Source organism: Phyllostomus hastatus, unplaced genomic scaffold, assembly GCF_019186645.2.
Source record: "Phyllostomus hastatus isolate PE091 unplaced genomic scaffold, TTU_PhHast_1.1 phas_contig_840, whole genome shotgun sequence".
In the NCBI taxonomy this organism is placed as follows: Eukaryota; Metazoa; Chordata; class Mammalia; order Chiroptera; family Phyllostomidae; genus Phyllostomus; species Phyllostomus hastatus.
Window position 1 is genome coordinate 102770 of NW_025333970.1, and position 22116 is coordinate 124885.

At 39.6% G+C, this 22116-nt stretch overlaps 1 protein-coding gene across 2 annotated transcripts; it reads right to left on the bottom strand.

Moving 5' to 3' along the window:
* Window positions 1–103: 103 nt before the first annotated feature.
* On the bottom strand, window positions 104–21275 carry ZNF184 (zinc finger protein 184). Of its 2 annotated transcripts, none has more exons than XM_045850663.1 (6): window positions 21141–21275; window positions 20470–20614; window positions 14853–14920; window positions 8259–8385; window positions 7807–7902; window positions 104–4580 (listed from the first exon to the last, which is right to left on the bottom strand). In XM_045850663.1, the coding sequence occupies exons 2-6, from the start codon at window positions 20474–20476 to the stop codon at window positions 2638–2640; spliced, it is 2241 nt and encodes a 746-aa protein (XP_045706619.1). In that variant the 5' UTR covers window positions 20477–20614; window positions 21141–21275; the 3' UTR covers window positions 104–2637. The 2 variants fall into 2 exon arrangements, with proteins under 2 accessions (XP_045706619.1, XP_045706618.1); XM_045850662.1 differs by lacking the exon at window positions 21141–21275 and adding an exon at window positions 20897–21120.
* Between the last annotated feature and the right edge of the window lie 841 nt (window positions 21276–22116).

Consider the following 22116-nt stretch of genomic DNA (forward strand, 5'->3'; position numbering starts at 1 on the left):
CCGCGGGACCGCTGCCGCTGCTTCTCTTCCAAATAACGTCTCGCTTTATTTTTTAAAAGATTTATTTATCTATTTCATTTGAGAGAGAAGGGAGGGGGAGAAACATGAGTGTGTGGTCGCCCCGGCTAACTGTGTGACGTCCGGCCCCGGCCCGCGGCGGCCCCGCGCGCGTGAGAACGCGGCTGACGCGCGAGTGGGCGCGGACTGCGGCCGCCCGGGACCGCGGCGCGGGCGCGGCGTCGCTTTGTCGAAAGGACCGTGGCCTCACAGTCGCTCATTCCTTCTGTGACGAAAACCGCTTGTGAGTGGTACCCGGCACCTGACTAGCGCGGACTAAACGATCGTATAATGGTTCTTGGTGCAGCAGTTTGGGGATCCGACTAAATTCAGTTTAATAGTTGGTTTTAAAAATTCTTGCTTGCTTTGCTTGCTGATCATTGTACTCATTTTTAAATCCCAGCTTTAGGCAATGGTTTGTGTTGAAATTCTGCTAGTGATTTTCTTTCCTTCCTGGTATGAAATTTATTGTTCTTACAAACCAGTTAGAGCATGTTGTATTTTAAAAATTTTAACAAGTTAAAAACAGAAAACAAATAGACGGTTATGAACCCTAGGTGTCTGAAACAGTGTAAACATGGACTTTTGAAGTTGCCGAGGCTTTGCCCTAATTCCTAGTTGATGGCTTTTCATGAGTTCTGGGAAGTGGAGGGGCAGCTGGTGATAATTTTTTTATACTCCATCAAAAACATATCTTCCTTTGTGAAATATTTTTATTTTTAGAGGGATGGGAAGGGAGGGAGAGAGGGACCGAAACATTGCCTCCTGTACACACCTGACCAGGGTCCAAACCCGAAACTCAGGCAGTGCCCTGACGGAGAATCGAACCAGGGGCCTTTCGCTTTGCAGTAGATGGGAGATGCCCCGACTGAGCCACACAGGTCAGGCACAGCCACCTCTCTTTCCTCCCACCTTTAGCCTTTACTCTCCCAACACATGCTGTCTTTTACAATTTGCCTGTGAGAGGAACTTGGAAAGACAGGGCCATCAGAGGTTGGTGAGATTTAAGAAAACGGCTGAAGGGCCATCAGGGCACCAGGACTATACCTTTTGAGGACTGAACAACAACTTTAATATAATTGGCCCAACACTTGCATTTTTTGGTAATTTAAACTATGAAGCTGTATACGAGGCAAGACTTGGCTCTCTGGGACTATGAAGCTGCCTGCAGGGCACAGACATCCTCCCTGCGCTGTGGGTCCCATCAACCCTGGCTCCCTGGGTTGAAATGGTTGACCAAATCTTTCCTGCAAATGTGAACTGAGACCTACACAATGATAAATGTTTAACCATATGTTACTTGTTACTGTCTCATAACCCCATTTGCTGACCACTGAGTCAGATGAACATTGAAGGTCCAGTTGCCTCCTGCAGTCAGAAAATTAATGACTTAATTTTTCTCTGGAACTTTTTAATACATTTTTAATAACTGTTTTGAAGTGTTTTTTAATCTCAAAAAATCATACAGTCAGTCAAATCTATTTTAAACTCGCTAAGAAATAACTGATAAAACATAATGTTTTCTTAGTAAAATGACAAATTTAAAACATGTAAAATTAGAGAATAGTATAATGAACTCCCATATGCCAATTGCCAGGATTTAACAACTATTAAAATTTTGCCACATTAGCTCTATTAGTCCTTTTTCTTCCTTTGGTTTATTCATTTGCTGAAATATTTTAAAAGAAGCTGAGACATCGTGTAATTTCATCCCTAGATAGTTCATTATGCATTTCTAAAAATCATGGCCTCTTTCTAACATAGATACTATCATACCTAACAAAATTACTTCTGTGGATACCCTTTATTTTATAGATGAAACACAAGTAGGAGTTAAAAAAATATTTTGATGCCTGTGTCCCACCCCTTAGGTCAATTAAATTAGTCTCTGGAGGTGGAACTTAGCAATAAAATGTTACAGTTCCCAAAGTGATTCCACCATGCAGCTAGAGTCAGGTAACACTGGTTTAAGCTGTAGAAGAGAATCTCTATAGTTGTAATAAACTAGAATGTTAAAATATACTAAAGAAAATAATAGGAAAGTTCAATACTTGTGCTTAAATACTTGAGCTGAAGGTAAGCCATTATATGCTACTGAATTATTAATGTAAGGGTATTTTATAGTTCTTTTTATTAGGAACCGGTTACTTAAACAGCTTAAATGCATTAGAACAGGAGCTTAATAGATCTCCAGTCTAGTTACTGAAGCATAAATGCTTCCTATTAGCAAAACATGCATAAATATATTTTAAATGCAACACAGCAAAATCTGATAGGTAGTAATCCTATGCAAGAATATATTATGAATAGACCGACCTCCAAACAACGTTTAAAATCATCTACTCCAAATCCCTCATTTCACAGAGAAAGTGAAGCTTTGGGTAGTTGAATTTTCCAATATTACAAAGTTGCTTAACATAGTTGATTACTTCAGCCCAATGCACTTCCCATTCCGTAGTGTGACAGTAAAAAGTTAAAATGATTTAAGCAGTTTCTCAAGTTATTCTGGTTCTTCAGTATTTAGCAAAAGGACAAAGTAGAGTAAATGCATCCCCTACATTTATGGTGCTCCTGAAACAGTCATATGCCAGGGTGCAGCCTCTGATGCTTGTTGAGAGCAGAACGATACCTGAAGGCTTTTCCACAGTCATTACATCCAAAAGGCTTCTCTCCTGAATGAACTCTCTGATGCTGAACAAGGTAAGTGCTCTGGCTGAACGTCTTCCTGCATTCATCACAGTTGTACAGCTTCTCCCCAGTGTGAGTGTTCTGATGCTCAGTCAGATGAGTGCTCCGGCTGAAGGCTTTGTCACATTCATTACACTTATACGGCTTCTCTCCAGTGTGAATTCTTTGATGCTGAGTCAGATGGGAACTCTGGCTAAAAGCCTTTTCACATTTATTACACTGGTATGGCTTTTCTTCTGTGTGAGTTTTTTGATGTTGAGCAAGAGATGAACAGTGTCGAAAGGCTTTGCCACACTCACCACACTCATAAGGCTTTGCTCCTGTGTGAATTCTCTTATGTTGTGTAAGGTGTATGTTCTGGTTGAAGGCTCTCCCACACTCATTACACTTGTAAGGTCTTTCTCCAGTATGTATTTTCCTGTGCTGAATAAGGGATGAGCCATAACTGAAGGTTTTCCCACATTCATGACACTGATAGGGTTTCTCGCCAGTATGAATTCTTTCATGTTTAGCAAGAGATGAACTCCGAATAAAGGCTTTCCCACATTCCTTACACTCGTAAGCTTTCTCTTGGGTATGCGTCTTCTGATGCTGATTAAGGTTTGAAAGGTAACTGAAAGCCTTCCCACAGTCACTGCATTCAAAGGGCTTTTCTCGGGTGTGAATTCTGCGATGCTGAGTAAGGGATGAGCAGTAACTGAAGGCCTTTCCGCATTCATTGCACTTGTAAGGTTTTTCTCCAGTATGAATTTTCAGATGTTGAGCCAGGGATGACCAGTAACTAAAGGATTTTCCACATTCAGCACAATCGTAAGGCTTCTCCCCAGTGTGAGTTTTCTGGTGTTGAGTGAGGTTGGAGTGCTGACTGAAGGCTTTTCCACATTCATTGCACTCGTACGGTTTTTCACCAGTGTGAATCATATGATGACGAATAAATGTTGAGGGCCCATTGAAGGCCTTCCCACATTCATTGCATTTGTAGGTTTTCTCACCAGTATGAATTTTTTGATGTTGAGTAAGGTGAGTGCTCCTGGTGAAGGTTTTATCACATTCATCACATTTAAAAGGTTTTTCCCCTGTATGAATTTTCTGATGTTCCATAAAGTGGCCTCTCTGGCTAAAGGCTTTTCCACATTCATTACAAGTATATGGTTTCTCACCAGTATGAATTCTCTGATGCTGAACAAGATGGGTCCTCTGACTAAAAGCTTTCCCACATTCATCACATTTATAGGGTTTTTCTCCAGTGTGAATTCTTTGATGTTGAGCAAGAGATGGACCCTCAATGAAGCCTTTTCCACACTGATCACATTTATATGGTTTATCTCCAGTATGAATTCTTTGATGGTTTATAAGGTTTTCACTCCTGCTGAAGGCTTTCTCGCATTCATTGCATTTGTAGGGTTTTTCTCCAGTATGTGTTCTCTGATGGCGAATAAGTGCTGAACAATAACTAAAAGCTTTCCCACATTCATTGCACTTACAAGATTTCTCTTTTTTAACTGGTTTTAAATTCCGTTTGATGCTTGTTTTAGTAGCCGTCTCTTCTGGAGATATGTCTTGTGTTACTGGGTTTAAACTAATATTGATACTTTTTTCAAAGACATGATTTACATGGTCTTTCTCCAAAGTGGGTATTGTTTTCTCAGTTATTTTTACTTCCCTTGGCAATGTAAGTTCATCTGCCTGCTGCCTCTGTGGACTGCCTTGAGACACCCAGGACTCTGAGACGTCATCACTTTTGCGTTTTTCCACTACTGCCTCTGGAGAGGGCTCTTCTTCAGGAGTGTCTGGCTCTGGGACAGATATGCTATTTTCTAGTTTTGCTTCCCAGTCTGAAAGAAAAAAATGCTGCCAGTATTCTGAATAGAGCAGGGAAACAACAACAACAACAACAACAACAAAAACCCAGAAGAAAAAAACCTGCTGTTCTGGGAATAACCTAATTAAATTAAATATAAAGCCCTCAGGAAATTCTGAGGATTTTGAAAAATAGCCCTATTATTTGGGGAGAAATTTGGAAGGAGCTAAGGAGAATGATAAATAAATAAAAGTTAAAAATAGTAAGAGAATATTTCATTCAACCCCATAGATCATCTCTAAGAACCAGTAAGGGAACTCCTTTTAAGGAAATAGTGAGTTTAACAAGTGACACAGAGATGGCTAAGAGAAGCCACACGTGGCCTGAGAGGAGGCAGTCTGAGCTGAGACTTCTGAGTGATGAAAAACACCACAAAAATCCAAGACCTCTGATTTCAATACAGAGTAAACAAGAAAGACCTGGCTACAGCTGCATGGTTTTTAGCCTGGAATACTGATGTCACAGTCATATCACTGCTAAAAATTGGAAAGGTATAAATAGTACAGGAAATCATTTAAGGGGAGAATTAGGAACAGAAAGGGAAACCATAGTGGTGTTTGTAGGGATGGCAGATGCCAAAAGTAGCAGAATAACCAAGATATTCAAATATAGGTTGGGAAGTATCAGCTCAAAAAAGAAAGGAAAAGAATAGCTAAAGGAATGCATGTGAGAAAGGAACAGAGGTGACTGTGTAGGGTAATGGGATGAATAAAATATAGCAATGAAAGGAGGCAGTTGATCAACAAACAAAACAATAGAAGAAACAAGACAAAAGCACATCATCAGGAAGCTGACTTACACTGCTCTAATCTACTTTCTACTCTGAGGAAGTTTGTCTCGTCCCAAGAAAAGAAAGGTGGCAAGGAAATGAAGCAGGGCAGCCAATGCTGGTAGATTCAGTAAAGAAAAAAGGCCAAGTTTAAAAACTGGTAACAGGAGGGTACAGCAGAACTCTGAGCCCCTGAGCTGCTGGCCCTGTCACTATTACTGTCGTCACTGCGACAGCAAGTGTGGCAGAGACCCAGCACTGCCATCTCCCAGCATACCTGGTGCCACAGGAGTGGTGAGCCTGTGGAAGAGCAGTCTGACACCACAGTGCTGCTCCAGCAAGGACAGAATATCTAAGCAACACAGTTTTGTGGAAACAGCCAATTGTTCAATATAAGAAATGATACTAAGAAAGATATATTTGTACAGTGGATGGCCACAAAGATGATGTCTTACAAGTACTTTGCAGTGAAAAACTGGAGACTCTGACATCTGAAGCTCTTAAAGGAGAAAAGGCAGAGGAAGCAGCTGATCTCCAGCCCTCACTGGAATTCCAGTTGAAGGCAATGAACATGCAACAGACTATGATCTTTGTCATCCACAGTGTCATGTATTCCACACACTAAGCAGCAGTTACCAGAATATCAGGGGTAGGCACAGAATGAAGGTCATTCTGGAGAAAGCCCCAGAAGGCAAGAATGAACAGCACCAGAGGGATTACACAAAGCATTCCCCACTTTACCACATGGGGAGCCTATGGGCATCAGCCAGTCTTCTAACAGCTCTGCACAGAGACAACCAGCTGCAAAGGAACTCCGTGAGCCAGTGAGACAGAAGACACATGAACATATGGACATGGCTCTGCAGGGGCCAGGTCACAAGACAGCCTGGAGAGGGTGTCAAGAAAGAGGGTAAGGAAAATGATGCAGACAGGGCCCAGGGCCAGTGCCTACCTCAGTGTCGGTACCGTCACAACCTCAGTTACCTGTACAGATGCCTACAGAACTATAACCACGTTGTAAAGATGAAAACAGCCAACTCACCAGCTAAGAATAAGTCTGCTCCCAGTGCTAAGGATGGCAGGACCAGGGCCTGGCTTACCAGAACTGTTAGCACCAGGTCACATTCCAGCAACAGAAAGTAAACAAGGGACTAGAACTAAACAGTTCAAGTGACTGTCTTCTGCCCACTGACCAGGTCACTGGAACTATTTACATTATCCATGCAACAGGAGTGTATTATTATTTTTACCTAACTGAATCTGTGTTTGGTAATGACTACAGCATTTAAAAAAAACTTAGGATTATTTCAATACCTTTTAGGTATTTTAAAACAGATTTCCATCTGCTCAAGTTGAGATTTTTAAAAAAATAATTTTTAATTCATAATAAAATATGACAACTCATTCTATCAAAAGTTAATAAGCAGAAGTTAATAAACCTCTTATTTTAGAAATATTAGTTTTCTAAATTATGTTTCATGAAACCACATTCGAAGAGAAAGGTGCAGGGTGAAAAAGGATTCATGGCTGGAGGAGGAGAAGAAGTGTTATATCCCAAGCAACCCTGCTAGAAATTCATAATGCCCAACTGTATATTTTAAAAATCAATGAGTGGTTCTTCCATAAGTAACTTGCTAAAATTTAAGCTAATCCAGCACTTCCCAAATTTGAACATTGCACACTTTTTTTTTCCATAAAAAAGAACCCCCACTCTCACCTAATTCATTCACCCTTGAGTGTTCTCCCTTACCTAGAGTAACTAAGGTTGTACATTTTTCCAGGATCTGGTCTTTGAAGAGGTCTTTCTGTGCAGTTTGGGAATTAATGCTTTACAAGAAAGTATTTACAATTTCAAGGATAGTCTGATAAGGTGACAAGATCAGAAGCTACATACTGAGGTTAAGAAAGGTATGTAACCACTTTTGCAAAGCATAGTTGGGAAAGCAAGGAGGCAATTTGGATAGTAACCAAATTACCAGCTTGGTGTGAAAGTGCTCGGATATTTAGGTTACCTGCTTCTGTTTGAAGGTACTAATGATAGAGCCTGTAGACCCAAAAAGAAAACTCTAAAGGCTGACAAGTGAGGCGATAATTATGAGCTAAGGTTCTCAAAAGAGGTGGGAAAAGATGGAATCCAGAGTCTAGGTCAAGAGGTTGCTTTTACAAAAAGGCAGAAAGGAGAGGAAAAGGCATAAAACTATACTTGAACAACAAAATTAAAAAAAAAAAAAGGCAGGAAGGATACCTTGTCTGAAAGGAGTATAAAAATAGAATATGTATCAAGACAGTTAGTGTTCTGACAAAGCATGGGGGAGTCCAGATCATCTCATTTTCCTATCAGCAGTAGGCACACGTACATTTCAGACAGGAAGCCCTTTCATCAGGCTGGTGTCTGAGTCAGTGACCCTCATCTCCCGGGCCCAAGACGTACCTCCAGATCCACCCACTGGAATGCCTGGCTCCATGATCCATGGCTCTGTCCCTTGCTCTAACTGGGAAATTACATCAGGTTTGGAAACTTGGAGTCCTGCACATGGAGAAGAAAAAAAAAAGGCACCTGTCTGCAGGAAGGGAAAAGTGCCCTATCGGAAGTCAGTTTCACCACTTTGTCTTCAGAGGAAAGGATAGGTAGGTCTGGTGGGAATGAACAGCATGTCAAGCTCCAATGTTACAAGTCCCCTGACATGATATAATTTGGGAACTGTTCTGGGTGCAGAAAAATTACTAGTCTGTATTACTTGCTAGGAGAGAGAAACCTTGTCAAAGCCTTTCAACATTTAGGAATTCTTGGATCCTTAAGTAAAGGGCAAAACTCCCTAAGCATGAGAAAACCCTCTTCCTCCTTTACACCCCTAGATATTAACTCAGAGAAGTCATCCTTACCTATAGAGACCAGGTGTGTATAATTTTCCAATGTCACATCCCTGAATAAATCTCTCTGTACAGGATCCAGCTGTTTCCATTCTTCCTGGGTAAAGTCCACTATTACATCCTTGAAGGTCACTGATTCCTGAAATACAAAACACGCTTCTGCTTAGCCACAAAGCCTATACCTAGGAAAGGGGAGGAGTCAGCAATATGGATAGTAAGGTGAACCATGGGCTAGCTGAAAAATGATATTTCCTCCTTTGTAAAATGAATATGAAAACAGAATCTGACTGATAGGATTATTGTAAAAGGTAAATAAGAAATGTTCCACATGAAGTGTCTAATTTAGAGTCTGGCACATAACAGGGGCTCAGTTACTCAGTGTTGGCCACTATTATTATTCATCATTATCAACTCCAAGCATTAATAGTAAATGTAGTAACACCAATATATTTTACTACCCCAAATGTGCAAAAATGACCAGGAATGTTTTTCAAAGAATTTGGAGAGAAGACTTGCTCTAACACATTTCAAAATACACCAAAATATACCGAACAATAAATATAAAATAAAACAGAGTGGCCTAGCCCTAGCTGGGTAGCTCAGTTGGTTGGAGTGTCATCCTATACATCTTGAACAAGCTCTAAAAACTAATGCTTAGTCACCAACTAATGATGTTATTGTGTGCCTGGAGCACCAGGGCAGGATGTACCAGAAGTCAGCACTGTTTAAAGTACACATGCAGACTGGTGATGCACGATGGTGTCTATTTGGGGTCTGCACCATGGCTGGTGTTTAACAACGTGATCCACCTCCTTTCAGAGCTGCAGACTCCAAGACTCAAGGAGGCTTCCCTGGGTAGAGACACTTCTCATGTCTCTGTGGATCACAGCTAGAGAGAAAGGGAAGATCTGGAAGCCTGTACCTAATTTCTGCACATTCCACTTATGCACATCTTTCCTTTTGACCCTGTTGTGTATCCTTTGTTGTAATAACTATTAGCCCTGAGTTATGCTACCAAGCTGGGTGAGTCATTCTAGAAAACCATTGAACTAAAGAGCGGTCATAGGCCCCCAAAACAGTCCTACAGTAAGGCTACACTAGTGCAGCCCTAACAAAGCTTAGACTTCAAAGATGTTTGTCCCTTGGCCCTGTAGCCAAGATGGGATTAACAAGGATTGGATTTACCCTCCTACATAAAATAACCAATACAATTCCAGACAAACAGAGCAGCAGTTTCTCAGACACTGAATCTGGGATGACAAAGAATGGTGGTTCCCAAAAATCAGGAAAGTGATTAGGTGAGCCCTCTGGTTGTTCTGGTTTACTGCCTGAGAGTCTCCAAGCAGTGAGTCAGGAATGAGGACCCGGGAGCCACCCAGCAGCTCTCTGAACTAGAGAGGTAACACAGAGTCTGGTGAAATCAGGGTGACTAGTATTCACAGGAGACAGCTACACAGAAAGGAAACAAGGAAAACTGAAGCCTAGTGCCAGTCAGCACGTGGGTGTGTTGAGACTATTGGAAGCAGGGAAAGAATCATCCAAAAGGACTCAAGGGAATAGTACTGGCACTCCAAAAGGGCTGGAAAGAATCTTTGAACCCATTACTCTGGGAACCCATTAGTCAAAATGGAAAACTTCATAATTGGGAATTGGGTAGACTTGCCTCACTTTGGGTAATAAATGGCATTAAACTAAATGCTGTTCTGGGTTCACCTAATAAATATTAAAGGCAGGATCTGAAAGAAACATACTGTTTTCAAGTAACAATTGCATTCTAGAAAAAAGATCAAGAATGCTTTTTAGAAAAAAAAGTATGCATAACTCTATACAGTAAAATTCACGGTGTTTGGAATTCAGTCAAAGATTAACAAGCATGCAGAACAGCATGAAAATAAAACCTATAAGGAGGAAACAAATCAGTCAATTAAACCTAACCCAGAACTGACACAGATACTAGAATAATCAGTTAAGAATATCAAACATTATAACTGTGTTCCATGTTTAAAAAGTAGAGACATGAAAGACATTTTTAAAAATTGACATGGAAATTATAGAGCTGAAAATTAAATGAAAAATATATTAGGTGGTACTAACAGATTAGACATTGAAGAAGAAAAGATTAACACATTCAAAGACATGGAAATAGAAACTATTGGGTTGGACAAAAAATTCATTTAGTTTTCTCTGTATGATGATTCTAGTAGGGCCTGGCTATCTTTAACTTCATTCAAAACCATTGTGTTGGATTGTATTGTGACAGCTGTCAATATCAGCATGCATTAAGAAAAACTTATCAAAATTGGTACATTTTTGTGCAGCCATTTTACTATGGAAGATGGAAGAAAATACAAAGCATTTATAGTGTATTATGCTTTATTATTTCACAAAAGGTAAAAATGTAACTGAAATGCAAAAAAAGACTTGTACAGTATATGGAGAAGGTGCTAAGACTGGTCAAAAGTGGTTTGCAAAGTTTCTTGGTACTACTGACATTCTGGCCAAAGAATTCTTTACTGTGGGGCTGTCTTATGCATTGGAAGATGTTTAGCAGCACCCCTGGCCTCTACCCTCTAGAAGCCAATAGCGGGAGATAGCCAACATACTTAAAATATCCAAATCAATAGTTATTGGTGAAAATGAAATAAAGTATCTTTTATTTTATGGAAAAAAAACTAAATGGATTTTGTGGCTAACCCCATATCAAAAATGAAACAGATAAGAAAAAAAGATTTTTAAAGAGATAGCATCAGGGAGCTATGGGACTTCAAGAGGCTCAATATATGTGCAACTGGCATCCCTGGACCAAAAGGAGAAAAAGAGAGAGAGGAGAAGAAAAAATATTTGAAGAAATAATAGGTCATTATTTTTAAAACTTGATGAAAATTATAAACCTACAGGTCCAAGAAATTCAAACTGCAAGCATAGGAAACACAAAGAAAACTATACCAAGGTATATCTTAAATATGCTAGCTCAGATCTAGTAATAGAGAAAAAGCTTACAAACATCCAAAGACAAAAGGGTATAAATATAAAAGAACAATGATAAAAATGTCAGATTTGTTTTTATTGGAAAACACAGAAGCAAGAAGAGAATGGAGCAATATCACTGAATACTAAAAAGAAACTGGAATTGAAAAACAAAAGCAAAATAAAGACTTTCAGACATAAAAAACTTGAAATATTTCATCACCAGCAGAATGCACTATAAAAAAACTTAAGGAAGTCCTTCATGCAGAAAAAAGATACCAAATGAAAATGAGGATCTACACCAGGTTTCTCAACCTTGGCACTATTGATACTTCAGAGCAGAGCATTATTTCAAATGATTGTGAGGGGCTGCCATGTGTAATGTAGGCAGTATTGCTGGCATCGTACCCATTCACTGTATGCTCCTGTCACTCCTCACCAAGTCATGACAATCAAAAAGGGCCCCAAGGGCAGAAACACCTCCAGCTGTGAATCACTGATGTATATAAAGGATAAAGAACACCAGAAATAGTAACCAAATGGGCAAATGCATACAATTTTTCCTCATCATTTAGATTCCTTTCAAAGATAATTGCTGAAACAAAAGTAACAAGTATTATGGGATTTATGTCAAGTATATAAGTAAAATATATGGCAATAGTAGCATTAAAAAGTGGAGGGAAGAAATGGATGCATACTGTTGTGAGGTTCTTGTATTATTCATGAGGTGGTATACCACCAGAAGGTAAATGGCAATAAATATGTATATCTAAAGCTACAATTAAAATAACAAGAGTTATGGCTAATAAGCCAATGAAAACAATAAAAGGGAATCCCAAAAAGTATTCAGTCCAAAAGAAGGAAAGAATTGAGGCAAAGGAAATAGTCAATAAAAATAGAAAACAGCAAGATTACTGACAAATGGCATGTATCAATGAACACATTGAACTTGAATGTACCATATTAAATGTAGAATCACATTAAATGTAAATGCTCTCAACACCCCAATTAAAAGGCAGAGACTGCCAGATTGGACTGATAAAAAGTAAAACCTAACTACATGTTTGTTGCCTATAAATAAGTACTCACTTTAAGTATAAAGAAGTCAGTTAAAAGCAAAAGGATGGAAAAAGATAAACCATGGTGACACTAATCAAATATCAAAGTAAAATTCAAGGCAAACACTATTACCGGGTAGAAAAGAGTCATTTCCCAATGATAAGGGGTCAGTTGATTAAGAGGACATAATCCTAAATGTTTATGCACCTAATAACAGAGCTTCAAAATAAATGAAGCAAAAACTGATAGAATTACAAGAAAAGAAGGACATCCACATAATTATAGCCAAAAATGTCAATATGTCTATCACAATCGTTGATAAAACCAGTCGACAGAAAATCAATAAACATATAAAGCACTTGAATGATAGTGCTTTATCAACAAACTTGACCAACTGACACCTATGGTATACAGAATAATGGCCCTCCCAAAGACGTCCATATTCTAATCCTTGAAACCTGTGAAACTGTACCTAATATGGCAGGAGAGTTTACAGATGTGATCCATTAAGGACTTTGAGATAAGGGAATTATCCTTGAGTATATGTGTGGGCCCAATATAATGACAGAGTCCTTAGAAGGGGGAGGCACGAAGGTCAGAACAGAGTCAGAGCAGAAGCTGTGAAGAGGGAAAATAAGCCAGAGTCAGAGAAAGAGGGAACTGAAGGTGCCACACTGATGACTTGATGACAGAGAAAGGGGACACAAATCAAAGAATATAGGTGCCCTCTAGACGCTAGAAGAGGCAAGAGAACAGAGTCTGCCTCAGAGCCTTCAGAGGAATGCAGCCTGCCAACCCATTCTGACCTCTAAAATCGTAAGATAATAAATATGTTGTTTTAAGACACTAAGCCTGTGGTAGTTAATTACAGAAGCAATAGAAATATAATACATTCGTACAACATTTCACTCAACAACAGTGAAAATACATTCTTTTCAAGTGCTCAATGATCATTTACCAAGGCAGGCCATATTCTGGACAAAAGAATGTCTCAATAAATTGAAAATGATTCAAGTCATACAGAGGATATTCCCTGACCATGAATATGTCCACTATCTTGATTGTGATGCTGTCATAAGTGTACATATGTCAAAACCTAAAACATTATACACTTTAAATTTCCCTCAATAAAAATAAACTGATATCAAAAGTACTTGAGCTGATAATCGGAAGAACTGGGATCAGATAATTAAGTTGCAGGACAGGACCTAAGTAGGGGGAAACAGCCGAAAAAGAAGTATCCTGAAATGGCCAAAAAACATGTGAAAAGCTGCTCAACATCACTGATTATCTGAGAAATACAAAGTAAAACCACTATGAGCTATCACCTAATACCTGTCAGAATGGCTACTATCAATAAGTCAACAAACACCAAGTACTAGTGAGGATGTGGAGGAAAGAAAACCCTTTTGCACTGTTGGTGGGAATGTAGACTGGTTCCAGTATGAAGTTACCTCAAAAAATTAAAAATGGATCTGCCTTCTGACCCAGCAATCCCACTACCTGTAATATATCAGAAGACACACTAATTTGAAAGAAAACTGCAGCATTATTTACAATCATCAAGATATGTATGCAGCTCAAGGAGATGAGTGCATAAAATAGCTATGGTACATGTACATACTGGAATGCAACTCAGCCGTAAAAAAGAAAATTTTACCCTTTGTGACCGCATGGATGGACCTAGAGAACATTACCCTAAGTGCAATAAGCCAATCAGAGAAAAACAAATACCATATGATTTCACTTATATGTGGAATCTAATGAGCAAACTGAAGCAATAAGCAAAATAGAGACAGACTCATAGATGGAGAATGGACATGAAAAACAATGTGGTGAATGCTGGGGAAAGAGGGTTATAAGGTAATGGAAAAAATACAATAAAGAAAGTAAGTATCTTGATTAAAGGAGGGCTTGGATCAATTAAACTGTAACCCTTTTTGTCTTAAGTTCACATTCAGTTATTGGTTTGTCTTAAAACATTAAGTAACATGTCACCTGCCTCCTCAAAACCCATTAACCGTTCACAAATAGTCTACAGAATAATGCCTTCAACTTATCTAGATATTCAAGACCTTTCATATTCTGACTTTATTCTACCAGTTGTTTACCGTCTGCCAAAATAAACCATCTTCTCCAAATTTTTCTGAATCCTGTACAACACCTGCTAATTCTTCTATGTTAACCTTTGCTCATAATTTTTTTCCATACCTGGAATCCACCCTAACCCTCTCAATTTTACTAATCAAATATCCATCCTTTGAGAGGTAGTGAAAAATCCCACATCCTCTGTGAAACTCTCCTAACCTCTCCAGAGCACAATTTTTGCCATTCTCTATTTTCCATGGCACTCATTTCACCTTTTTAATATTTACTTCCCAACCCAGAACATGGCAAGATACTAAGCAAGAGGTAAGTGGTGAATGCATTAGTTAAGCTGCAGAGGCAGAACTAAGAAGAATGTCAGATGGGAGCCCAGAATGAAATGCCAACATTGTTTTTGTATAAACATATCCCACAAAAAGAATATACAACCCCACTCTATGGGCTGAAATGGCACTGCAGGAAATCCCAACTTACCTGAACACGGGCTGATGGGAGCAGAGTATGTCCCCCTTGGAGAAGGGCAGAAACTGCAGAGGACAGACCTAGGGAGGAAGAAGGAACCACAGTGAGACCTGTCCAACAAAGCTGCTCACAGCAATTGGTAAGATCCACTTATTTTTTCTATTTGAAAACAACAGGCACTTTGCCATTTCCTTTAATTCACAGAATCCAAAACAGAATCAAGGTAACTGCTGACTGAGCGCTGATAGTCTCATTGTAGGTTCAGAAGGTACATCAATGTTTTATTTTTATTTTTTTTAAGATTTATTTATTTATTTTTAGAGAGGGAAAGCGGGGAGAAAGAGAGGGATAAAAACATCAAATGTGTGGTTGCCTCTCGTGCACCCCCTATTGGGGACCTGGCCTGCAGCCCAGGCATGTGCCCTGACTGGGAATTGAACCGGTGACCTTTCTACTTGCAGGCCAGCACTTAATCCACTGAGCCATACCAGCCAGGGCTAAATCAATGCTTTAACATTCACAATTTTTGTCTCTAGATACATACAATCACACAATTCAAACTATGTTTTTATTGAGGCAAAATATTTCTGTTACCTCCTCTGTTACACAGAAAATACAAATCAGACTACTTTCCAAAAGTCTCCACAGGCCTTTTGAAACTTTGCTAGTGCTGCAAATTAATTATCACAATGATATATACTACTTATACTACCTACAAGAATACCTAAAATTAAATAGCCATGGTCAATCCAACTGCTGGCAAGAATGCAGAGAAATACAATGGATTGTAATTGAAGAGTCATACATCAATACATTGGATAACCTAGAAAAAATGGATAAATTCCCAGAAACATACAACCTACTGAGACTGAATCACGAAGAAACGGAACAATAAGGAATAAGGAGAATGAATAGTAATCAAAGGCCTCCAACAAAGACAAACCCTGAACCAGATGGTTTCACTGGTGAACTCCACAAAACATTGCAAGAATGCCAGTCCTTCTCAAGCTCTTCCAAAAATCCGAAGAGGAGGGAACACTCCCACACTCATTTTACACAGCCAGCATTACCATGATACCAAGCCAAATAAGAACACTACAAGGAAAGAAAACTACTAACCAATATCCCTGGTGAACACAGACGCAAAAAATCCTCAACAAAACTTTAGCAAGCTGAATTCAATAGCACGTTAAATGGATCACACATCATGACCAAGTGGGATTTATTCCTGGGGTGTAAGGATGGTTCAACATACCCAAATTAATAAATGTGGAACACCACATTAACAAAATCAAAGATAAAGTTCATGTGACTATCTCATAGAAATGTAGAAAAAGCATTTGATAAAATTCAACATCCTTTCATTAAAAATTTTTTTAGCCCTGGCTGGCGTAGCTCAGTGGATTGAGCGCGGGCTGGGAACCAAAGTGTCCCAGGTTCGATTCCCAGCCAGGGTACATTCCTGGGTTGCAGGCCATAAACCCCAGCAACCGCACATCGATGTTTCTCTCTCTCTCTCTCTATCGCCCTCCCTTCCCTCTCTAAAAATAAATAAATAAAATATTAAAAAAAAATTTTTTTTAACAAATTGGTGTAGAAGGAATGTACCTCAGCATCATATACCATATATGACAAGCCCATAGCTAATATACTCAATGATGTAAGTCAGAAAGCTTTTCCTCCAAGCAAGAGGAAGGCACCACTCTCATTGTCTAATCACCATAGTAATAGAATTCCTAGCCAGAACAGTTAGGCAAGAAAAATAAATAAAAGGCACCCAAATTAGAAGGGAAGAAGTATAATTGTTTCTGTTTGTAGGTAACTATATAGAAAGTCCTAAGGACTCCACCCAAAAATAAACTTAGAACTAATAACAAATTCAGTAAAGTTGCAGAAAACAGAGAAGTCAGTGGTATTTCTATACACTAACAAGGAAATATTTGCAAAGTAGATAAGACAATCCCATTTAGAATAGCATCCAAACCAATAAAACACTTAGGAAAAAATTTAACCAAGGAGGTGAAAGATCTGTACACTGAAAACTATTCGATGATGATGAAAGAAATTGAAGATACAAATAAATTTAAAGATATTCTGTACTTATAGATCAGACCAAGTATATTAAAATGTCAATATTACTCAAAGCCAGCTATAGATTTAATGTAATCCCTACCAAAATTCCAATGGCATTTTTAAAAAAATAGAAAAAAAATCCTAAAATTCATATAGAATCATAGAAGACCTCAAAATAGTAAAGCAGTCTTGAGAAAAAACAAAACTGAAGGCATCACACTTTTTTATTACAAACTACACTACAGAGCCACCCTAATCAAAACAGTATGGTAGTATTATAAAAACAGAGAGAATCATGAGCCCAGAAATAAATCCTTTTAAATATGGTCCACTAATACTTGACAAGAGAGTCAAGAATAACCAATGGGTAAGGACAGTTTCTTCAATAAATTGTGTTGGGAAGACTGGATAATCACACGCAGATGAATTGAATTAAACCCCTATTTTTATATCAGCCATGAAAATTGACTTGAAATGAATTAAACACTTGAACAAGACCTAAAACTGTTAAACTCCAAGAAGAAAACCTACGGAAAAAGTTCCTTGACATTGATCTTTGCAATGATGTTTTTTGATATGACACAAAAAAGCACAAGCAACAAAAGCAATAATCAACAAGTGTGTCTACATCAGACTGAAAGCTTCAACACAGGAAAAGAAACCATCAACAAAATGAAAAGGCAATGTATGGGAGAAAATATTTGCAAGTCATATATCTCATAAGGTGTTGATATCCAAAATATATAGGGAACTCAACAAATAATCTACTTAAAAAATGTACAGGGTACCTGCACAGTTATTTTTCCAAAGAAGACATACCTGGGACCTGAAAGGCCAACAGGTACCTGGAAAGGTACTCAGCAGCACTAATCCTCAGGAAAATGCAAATTAAAACCACAGTGAGTTGCCAACTCAGACCTGTTAGAATGAATATTATCAAAAAGATAGGATCTAACTGATTGGTAGGATGTGAAGAAAAGGGAACCAATATACAAGTCTGGCACAAACAATGCCCCCTTTTTATGAGTTGGTTATCTATACCAAAACTTTTATTACAAAATCATAAGCATGTAATTCTGGAATGTGACAATATCACACTCAAGCACACCATATGACATTTTAGGTGAACTGTTCAAATTGCTGCCCATCTCATGGGAGACATTCACGTACCCAACAAGCAACACTCAATGGCGTTTCTTCTGTCGGACCCTGTATATTGTTGGTGCGAAAGTAAATTGGTATAGCAACTATGGAAATATATATACCACATTTTCTTAATCTCTTCATCCATTGATGGATGCTTAGGCCGCTTCTGTGTGTTGGTTATTGTAAATAATGCTGCAATGAGCTGGGCTGGGTTGGGGGGGATGCAGATATCTTTCTGAGATAGCAATTTCATTCCCTTTGGATAAATACCCAGACATGGGATTGCTGGATCAGATGGTAGTTCTATTTTTAATTTCTTAAGGAACCTCTATATTGTTTTCGATGCTGGGGATACCACTTTACAGTCACATCAACAGTGGGAACAGGTGTACATATGTATACATACAGCCACAAAATAGAATTTCAGTCATAAAATAGAAGGAAACCCTGTCACTGGTAACACTGATGGACCCTGAAGGCATTATGTGAAATGAAATAAGGAGGGAAGACAAATACTCCAAGATCCCACATGAGGAATCTAAAAAAGCTCAACACATGGAAACAAAGAGTAGAATGGTGGTTTCCAGGGGCCAGAATAGGGGTGTATGTGGGGGGAGATGTTGGTCAAAGGGTACAAACTTCCAGTTACAAATTAATTCTGGGGATCTAATGTACAGCACAGTGACTGTAGTTAATGATACTACATTACATACTTAAAGCTGCTAAGAGAGCTAATCTTAAATGTTCTCACCACACAAACACACAAAAGGCAAGTATGTGAGATGACATATGAGTTAATTAGCCTTATTGTAATCATTTTGCAATATACAGGTGTATCAAATCATCCCATTGGACTACTTAAACTTACACAATATTATGGGTCAACTATATCTCAGTAAAGCTGGAAAAAATTTTCAGCAATATTTTGTAGCTTTCAGTGTACAGATCTTCAACATTTTTGTTAGATATGTTCCTATTTCATATTTTGGGTGCTATTATAAATGAAATTATTATGATTTCCAATTGTTCATTAGTAATATAGTGGGGAACAGTTGATTTTTAATTACACATTTTTTGAGATAATTGTAGATACACATGCAGATCTAAGAAACAAAACCGATTCTTTGTACCCTTTAAAAAATAGAACTGAGACAAATATAAGGTATAGCTCAACATACATAATATAAATAATATTAAGACTTCTAGTGATATTAAAGAAATGCAAGGAAAAAAACTGTATCATAATAGGTTAAACCAAACCTGACTGCATAGCCATACCTAAAGAAGGTAAAGACAGTGACGATGCAGTGGAAAATCTAAAAGGACATGTCACAAGGCTTTCCTTACCCTGATCTGTTCAATGACATGTAGGAAGAAATACAAGGAATACTCATTAAACACGCTAGTTACATAAAGTTGGAAAAGATAATTAAAACAATGAATAACTAAATTAAGTATTCTGACAAGCTGGAGCTCTTGGCCAAAATAGTGAACAATCATAAATGTGAAGTCCTGACATTAAGGATAAAAAATTCTATTAACCAAAGATGGCAAGAATCTAGTTCACTGCAATTTACGAAAAAAGAAAAGATCTAGGGTTTACATCCTAATATTGCTAATTTTTTAAAAGCAAATACAATCTGATACTAAACAGCAGAAGTATAATACAAATTGTAAGTAGTTAGTACACCATACTTTTCTAAAGGCATCTTTCAAAGCACATCACTGAATTATGTTTAGTTTTTAAGAAGCATGCTGTCATGCAACAGTTTTCAGAGAAGAGGTCTCAATACATCACATGGACGCGCATCAAGGGAACTGAGGTTAATTTGCTTAGAAAAGAATTTGTGAATAGGAGTTGTAACAGCTGATTTGACATATCTGAAGGGCAGCAGTGTGAGAGCAAGAACAATTTTTTTTGCTTTTGGGGACTAAGAACTAAGATCAATGCAGAAGTTAAAGAACAGGCACTTCTGTGTAATATAAGGAACTAAAAAAAGTCACAAGGGAAAAGTCTGCTCACAGAATGGAAAGTTCAATGCCACACTTGTTCAGGCAGAGGCATAACAGACAGCCATCTCCCAGAAATTTTTAAAAAACTGATTCTGGCATTGAAGGGATGATTACCAAGATTTTTTTTTTTTCTGACTGCAAGATTATCGTTCTGATATTTAAAAAAACATAAGTCACATGAGGATCACAGACATTCTGAATCATTGCTCCTTTTCATTCCAGGGAGAGTTAACTCTTCCTCCAAGTCTCTCCCTGTAATGTAATTCGCTCTCTTTTGTTGGTCCTTAACTATAAGGTTTCCTCCTTCCACCTCTTCCGGCTGTCAAGTATTTGATCTTCAAATTACACTGTTCTTTTGCCTCCATCATCGCGCTCTCCCCACAGTCGTCCCCACTACCTTCCATCTCAGGAGCTCATCCCGTTCCTCTGGAACCTGGTCACCAGGGTTTCCCAAGCAGCGTCCCTCCAGCTGGGTCCTCCGTCTGGGGCTGAGGTGTCCAGGCAAGGACTCTGAGCCTTAACACAGGGTGAGGATGGCTGACCTAAAAGACACAGGATGGGTCAGCAGCATGCGTCGCGATCAAACCACAGAGTTTTGCGTGGTGGCCAGGAGCCTCTTGGGAAAGAGAAGTGCCCGGAGAGAGCACTAATGGGCAAGAGGCACTCCCGCTGAAAAAAACAAGTGGAGCTGGAGTGAAGGTTCGGCCCGGATTAAGAAAACCCTTGGTGCCCCCGCCCCCCGCCCTAGAATAAGGCCAGAGACATCCACAAGACCGCCAGTTACCTCCGCACAGGCTTGAGGGCAGGGATTTGGGAACACACACCTGTTGCGGGGGCGGAAAGCTGGAAGGTGGCCGAGCGGGGCGTGGCCCAGCTCCGGTCCTTCCTCCGAGAGCGGAACAAAAGAACAAAGCGCTCTACTGGATCAGGGCGGAACCGCCCGCGCTGAAGGCGGCTAGGGGCGCCCCCTTCCAGGACTCCCCCTCTCCCTCCCGCAGAGGCCGTTCCCAGCAGGGCGAGGAGGGTGACGTCACGCGACCGGAGGGCAGGCGGTTGCCATGGTGATACCTGGGCTCCCCACCCCCCTCGGCGATTCACACGCTCCGATCGTGCGTCCGGAAACTCCGGGACCGTCACCAAATCTAGGGAAAGGAGCCCCAGCGGCCGAACTTCCCAAGCACCAAACTGTTTCCCCGCCTACAGTGGCTTCAACGGCCACTTCCGGTCGCGAGCAGAGAGCCCCGCCCCCTTCCGCGGGTGCACGCAGAACTACGATTCCCAGAATGCTTCACACGCTGAACTTCACTTCCCAGAGGCCTCCGCCACCTTTGTAACTCCCTCCTGCGGGCCTGGAAGGTCTATCCGCCTTTGGTTCAGGCCTGAACCGCTCAGGTGGAGGTGTGGTTTGGAGAGGTGACTGTGTAGCTTGTGTGACTGGACAAATCGTTAGAAATACACATTTTCACACATATAATTGTAAAAGGCAAACAAGCATTACCCCATGCAGTGCTTACCTTTATGACCTATCCAACACTTGATTCAGTGTTGGGTTTAATTCCTTTGATTAAAAATACTGGCCGTGACCCACTGTATTGCTTTTATGACTCCCAAATGGGTCATAACCCACATTTGAAGAAATGCTGAAGGAATCGGGAAGTGGCATCACCATGTTTTGCTCGACTGCAGAGCTGTGTACGCCTGCGTTCGCCAGCCTGTAGATGTGAATGAGCCCAATGCCAGTCTCCCGGTGTGTCCTTAGCAGGAAAGAATCCAGCAGAAGTTTGTAGGTTTTTCTATTTTTAAATATGTGGCCCACGCATTTTACTGTGCTTCTCTATGTCCCCAGCATTTGGACGGGGGCTAAGATCAAGTCGTTCAACCTGTTTGTTGGAAATCCTAATATTGAGTATGTGAAAACAAAGTTGCGTGCCGTCAAAGGAAAAGGAACGATATCTAGAAATCTCTTAAGAGCAGATTTCCGGAAAGAACTATAGGAACTAGAAATTTTAAAGAAACAATTTGGTATTCTCAGTGGATTGCAAGG